The following is a 6000-nucleotide window of genomic DNA, read 5'->3' as shown; positions in this document are numbered from 1 at the left end:
TACTGTAGTGTTCTATCTTCTAATTTGTATAACCTAGCCGTTCTGCAAAACCCCGCCCAAACTGTCTGAGGTCCCATGTATGATTTGTTATCTGTGTTTGTGTGGATCCTTGGCACGTCTACAAGGTGAAGGGACGATATAAATACCAGCCTCACTTTCCCTTTCAATCCTGACTGAGCACGAGCGATCGGATGCTGCTGCCCAGGGCGAATGAAGCAACAGCAGACAGCGAGGCAGTGAAGACTGTAAACAAACATCAGCACAAACATTTATTCCATTGTTGCTAGGAGAAGTGACACAGGGAGACTTTTGTGACGAGCAACACCGAATCCATTCCTGCTAGAAATGTCATCACAGGGTGGCGCGCAGGGACGGGTGTGTACAAACAAGCTGGATGAACTGTGCAGGTCGGGCAGCATCCGTTGAAAGGAGCAGTCAACCCTGACGAAGGGTCTCGGCCCGAAACGTTGACTGCTCATTTCAACGGATGCTGCCCGACCTGCTGAGCTCATCCAGCTTTTGTACGTGTACAGTGTGCGTAGGACAACACACAAAATGCTGGAAAAACAGTCAATGTTTCGGGCTGAGACCCTTCATGAGGACTGGCCCAAAACTCTTCATTTCCATCCAGGGATGGTGCCTGACTCGTGTGTTGCTCCAACATCTGACTTCCCTCGTGTGTCTCCAGGCGTGTGGGACAGTGCCTTCTCCGCAGGCTCAGGGTCCAGGAGAGCTGAGAGTGTTCTGGGTCCACACTTTACTTCCCCTCTTTGAGGAGCATCGTTTTTAGGGCTTCTAACAGAGCTGGCTGGTTCTCTGCAATCCACTTCAACCTCTGCTGTGTGTTTAGGACCGGTTCGTGGACTTCATCAAACAGACCTCGCCCAACCGCGGATATCACCCGCTCTCGCCAGGCGGTGAGGGAGGAGTTTCCATCGAGTGGGTCATAACCGGCACCCAGGGGCTGTGGGACAGAGGGCACAAGGTGTCGCCAATGAGATGCCTGCAATGTAATCACACACCTCACCTGCTGGGAGAGCCAGTGTCCCAACACTCACCTCAAGACCTCTGAGAGCGAGAGGGGACTGTGTTCCTTTCCTCCCCCACCCACTCTCTCCCCCATTCCTTCCCAACCTCTCCCCCCTCCTTCCCCCACCCACTCTCTCCCATTCCTTCCCAACCTCTCCCCCTCTCCCACCCACTCTCTCCACCCCCTCCCCCACCCACTCTCTCCCCATTCCTTCCCACCTCCCCTACCCACTCTCTCCCCATTCCTTCCCACCTCCCCCACCCACTCTCTCCCCCACCCACTCTCTCTCCCATTCCTTCCCAACCTCTCCCCCCTCTCCCACCCACTCTCTCCACCCCCTCCCCCACCCACTCTCTCCACCCCCTCCCCCACCCACTCTCTCCCCATTCCTTCCCACCTCCCCCACCCACTCTCTCCCCCATTCCTTCCCAACCTCTCCCCCCTCCCTCCCCCACCCACTCTCTCCACCCCCTCCCCCACCCACTCTCTCCCCCATTCCTTCCCAACCTCTCCCCCCTCTCCCACCCACTCTCTCCACCCCCTCCCCCACCCACTCTCTCCCCCATTCCTTCCCAACCTCTCCCCACTCCCTCCCCCACCCACTCTCTCCCCCATTCCTTCCCAACCTCTCCCCCTCCCTCCCCCACCCACTCTCTCCCCCATTCCTTCTCACCTCCCCCACCCACTCTCTCCCCATTCCTTCCCAACCTCTCCCCCCTCTCCCACCCACTCTCTCTCCCCCCTCTCCCACCCACTCTCTCTCCCCCTCCCAAACCCACTCTCTCCCCCATTCCTTCCCAACCTCTCCCCCTCCCTCCCCTACCCACTCTCTCCCCATTCCTTCCCACCTCCCCCACCCACTCTCTCCCCCATTCCTCACCTCCCCCACCCACTCTCTCCCCATTCCTTCCCAACCTCTCCCCCCTCTCCCACCCACTCTCTCTCCCCCCTCCCCCACCCACTCTCTCCCCATTCCTTCCCAACCTCTCCCCCCTCTCCCACCCACTCTCTCTCCCCCCTCCCAAACCCACTCTCTCCCCCATTCCTTCCCAACCTCTCCCCCTCCTCCACCCACTCTCTCCCCCATTCCTCCCCAACCTCTCCCCCCCTCCCCACCCACTCTCTCCCCCATTCCTTCCCAACCTCTCCCCCTCCCTCCCCCACCCACTCTCTCCCCCATTCCTTCCCAACCTCTCCCCCCTCCCCACCCACTCTCTCCCCATTCCTTCCCAACCTCTCCCCCTCCCCACCCACTCTCTCCCCATTCCTTCCCACCTCCCCACCTCCCCCACCCACTCTCTCCCCCATTCCTTCCCACCTCCCTCCCTCCCCCACCCACTCTCTCCCCATTCCTTCCCAACCTCTCCCCCCTCCCTCCCCCCACCCACTCTCTCCCCATTCCTTCCCAACCTCTCCCCCTCCCTCCCACCCACTCTCTCCCCCATTCCTTCCCACCTCCCCCACCCACTCTCTCCCCCATTCCTTCCCAACCTCTCCCCCTCCCTCCCCCACCCACTCTCTCCCCCATTCCTTCCCAACCTCTCCCCCCCCACACAACTTGTTTGTGTTTGAATGAGGAGGAGATCCCAGCTCATAAAGCCCGTAGCCAGGTGTTTGGGCAAGTGGAAAAGTGTCAGTGATCATGGCCTCTCCCTATGCTTGCGGTATCACAGGGGCTTTCCGGTGGGCAGCGTGGTGTCGCAGGGAGATCCCCCCCCCCCCGTGGTGGGGGGTAATGGTTGCTCAACCATCAACGGCTTCACTGCAGAGGTGGTGTGGGGAGAGTGATTGAAACACCTATTGAGAGTGGAGGTTGAGGGGACGTTTCCTGTAATGGGGGGGTAATCTAGGACCAGAGGGCACAGCCTCAGAATAGAGGGGTGTCCACTCTGAACAGAGATGAAGAAGGAAGAATTTCTCTTTCGAGTGGTGATGGAGGTGGATACGATAGGGTCTTTTAAGGGCCTCTTAGATAGGTACATGGAGCTTAGAAAAGTAGAGGGCTATGCTGTCGGGGAATTCTCGGCAGTTTCTCGAGGCTGTTGCATGCTCAGCCCAACATTGTGGGCCGAAGGGCCTGTAATGTGCTGTACCATATTCTCTGACAGGACATTCGATGGCCTCATTCTGCTGCTGTGTTTTATGGTCCAACGGCCAAGGGATGCAGATGATAAGAATGTGGGAGAAAACAGAGAGGAAACGGGATGATAACAAATGAACAGTCTCTGGTGCTGAAGATCTCCTACCCACCTGCATCAGCTCCACAATGGCCACCAGGTCTGCCAGAGAGATCTCAGCTCCGGCGATGAAGGGCTTGTCCTGCAGGAACTTCTGCTGGAACCTCCCCAGGCTCTGGCTCAGCTCGTTCACAGCTGCCGTCGACCCGGTGTCTGACTCCAGCTTCCCAGCAATGACCGGCACCAGACCCTGTGGGAACCACACAACACAGGCTGAGGCTGAGGGAAGGGCAGAGAGCTGCCCCTGGCAACCTGTGGATGGGCATCTACAAGGGGGGGCATTTCTCCTTCTCCCCCCCCTTTTTCTATTCCTCATTCTGACTCCTCTCTTATCCCTTCTCCTCTCCTCTGCTGCTCCTCCTCCTCCTTCCCTTTCTGTTGTCCACTCTCCTCTCCTATCAGATTCCTTCTTCTTCAGCCCTTTCCCTCTTCTACCTATCACCTCGCAGCTTCTTACTTCATTCCCTTTCCCCCTCACCCACTGCCTGTCTCCTTCACCCTGCCAGCTGGGACTCCTTCCCTCCCCAACTTCCTACTCTGGCATCTTCCTCATTCCTTTCCAGTCCTGAAATGTTGACTGTTGATTCCCCTCCACGGACACTGACTGACCAGCTGAGATTTTTAAACCTACGAGAGGCATAGAGTAGAGAGCAGGAATCTTTACCAAGAGTCAAAATGCCTTATAGCATGGGGCAGGTATTGAGGTGAGAGTGCGAACATTTAAAGAAGCTGTTTGGATAAGTCTTTTACAGAGTATCGTGGGTGCCTGGAATAATCTGTCAGGGTTGGTGGCGGAGATGTTTAATAAAGACAAGAGATTCTACAGAAGCTGTTAATTCAGAACGCACACAGGGCAGGTAGCATCTGTGTGGGATGTTTTGGGCTGAGACCTCCGACCAGGACTGGAAAGGAAAGAGGCAGAGGCCAGAATAAGAAGGTGGAGGAGTGGGGTGGGGTGGGGGGGGGGGGATGTACAATTGGGCAGGTGATAGGTGAGACCAAGGTGAGGGGAAGGTGAATGGCTGGAGACAAAGTCAGAAGCTGGTCTGATAGATGGAAGAGTTAAAGGAGTGAAGATGAAGGGGGACAGAAACCCATGGAAGAAAGGGGAGGATGGGCACTAGATGGGTAGGTGAGGAGAAGAGAATTCCAAATGTGGGTGATAGTGACTCTCCAGGGGGATGGGTTGGGCACAGGTAAATTCATACAATATTGATCACTGACCACTGGGTTCACAGCACCAGGGAGCTGAGGCTGGGTCCAGGACCTGGCAGACGAAGGCACCGGGAGATTGGCTTGTTGTCAGGCTGCCTGCTGTCCGGCAGTTGGGTTATATGGGGAGGTTGGGGTGTGGATGTGTTATATGGTGTGGAGATTAGTGGGTTGAGTTATGTGGTGTGGAGATTAGGGGGGTTGGGTTATATGGTGTGGAGATTAGTGGGTTGGGTTATGTGGTGTGGAGATTAGGGGGGTTGGGTTATGTGGTGTGGAGATTAGTGGGTTGGGTTATGTGGTGTGGAGATTAAGGGGGTAGGGTTATATGGTGAGGAGATTAGTGGGTTGGGTTATGTGGGGAGGAGATTGGGGGGGTTGGGTTATGTGGGGAGGAGATTAGGGGGGTTGGGTTATGTGGTGTGGAGATTAGGGGGGTTGGGTTATGTGGTGTGGAGATTATGGGGTTGGGTTATATGGTGTGGAGATTAGGGGGGTTGGGTTATGTGGTGTGGTGATTAGGGGGGTTGGGTTATGTGGTGTGGTGATTAGGGTGGTTGGGTTATGTCGGGGGGTGATTAGGGGGGTTGGGTTATGTGGTGTGGAGATTAGGGGGTTGGGTTATGTGGGGAGGAGATCAGGGGGTTTGGGTTATGTGGTGTGGAAATTAGAGGGGTTGGGTTATGTGGGGAGGAGATTGGGGGGGTTGGGTTATGTGGGGAGGAGATCAGGGGGTTTGGGTTATGTGGTGTGGAGATTAGGGGGGTTGGGTTATGTGGGGAGGAGATTAGGGGGGTTGGGTTATGTGGGGAGGAGATTAGGGGGGTTGGGTTATGTGGTGTGGTGATTAGGGGGGTTGGGTTATGTGGTGTGGTGATTAGGGTGGTTGGGTTATGTCGGGGGGTGATTAGGGGGGTTGGGTTATGTGGTGTGGAGATTAGGGGGTTGGGTTATGTGGGGAGGAGATCAGGGGGTTTGGGTTATGTGGTGTGGAAATTAGAGGGGTTGGGTTATGTGGGGAGGAGATTGGGGGGGTTGGGTTATGTGGGGAGGAGATCAGGGGGTTTGGGTTATGTGGTGTGGAGATTAGGGGGGTTGGGTTATGTGGGGAGGAGATTAGGGGGGTTGGGTTATGTGGGGAGGAGATCAGGGGGTTTGGGTTATGTGGTGTGGAAATTAGGGGGGTTGGGTTATGTGGGGAGGAGATTGGGGGGGTTGGGTTATGTGGGGAGGAGATCAGGGGGTTTGGGTTATGTGGGGATGAGATTAGGGGGGTTGGGTTATATGGTGAGATTAGGGGGTTGGCTTATGTGCGGAGGAGATTAGGGGGGTTGGGTTAAGTGGTGTGGAGATTAGGGGGTTGGGTTATGTGGGGAGGAGATTGGGGGATTGGGTTATGTGGTGAGGAGATTAGGGGGTTGGGTTATGTGGGGGAGGAGATTAGGGGGGTTGGGTTATCTGGTGAGGAGATTAGGGGGGTTGGGTTATGTGGTGTGGAGATTGGGGGGTTGGGTTATGTGG

The 6000-nt window shown here is 56.1% G+C and overlaps 1 protein-coding gene across 1 annotated transcript in view; it reads right to left on the bottom strand.

The window, feature by feature from the left end:
- Window positions 1–268: 268 nt before the first annotated feature.
- LOC132400391 (glutathione S-transferase theta-1-like) overlaps window positions 269–6000 on the bottom strand; it is a 95092-nt gene continuing 89360 nt past the window's right edge. The window contains exons 4-5 of the mRNA XM_059981335.1: window positions 3281–3457; window positions 269–964 (exon numbers count right to left, since the gene is read on the bottom strand). Of these exons, the coding sequence (XP_059837318.1) occupies window positions 758–964; window positions 3281–3457 (384 nt within the window). The 3' untranslated portion in view covers window positions 269–757. The remainder of the gene's footprint in view (window positions 965–3280; window positions 3458–6000) is intronic.

The sequence above is a fragment of the Hypanus sabinus genome, chromosome 10 (genome assembly GCF_030144855.1).
Source record: "Hypanus sabinus isolate sHypSab1 chromosome 10, sHypSab1.hap1, whole genome shotgun sequence".
Classification (NCBI taxonomy): domain Eukaryota; kingdom Metazoa; phylum Chordata; class Chondrichthyes; order Myliobatiformes; family Dasyatidae; genus Hypanus; species Hypanus sabinus.
The sequence above is the reverse complement of the archived record's forward strand: the minus strand, read 5'-3'. Positions and strand labels throughout refer to the sequence as shown.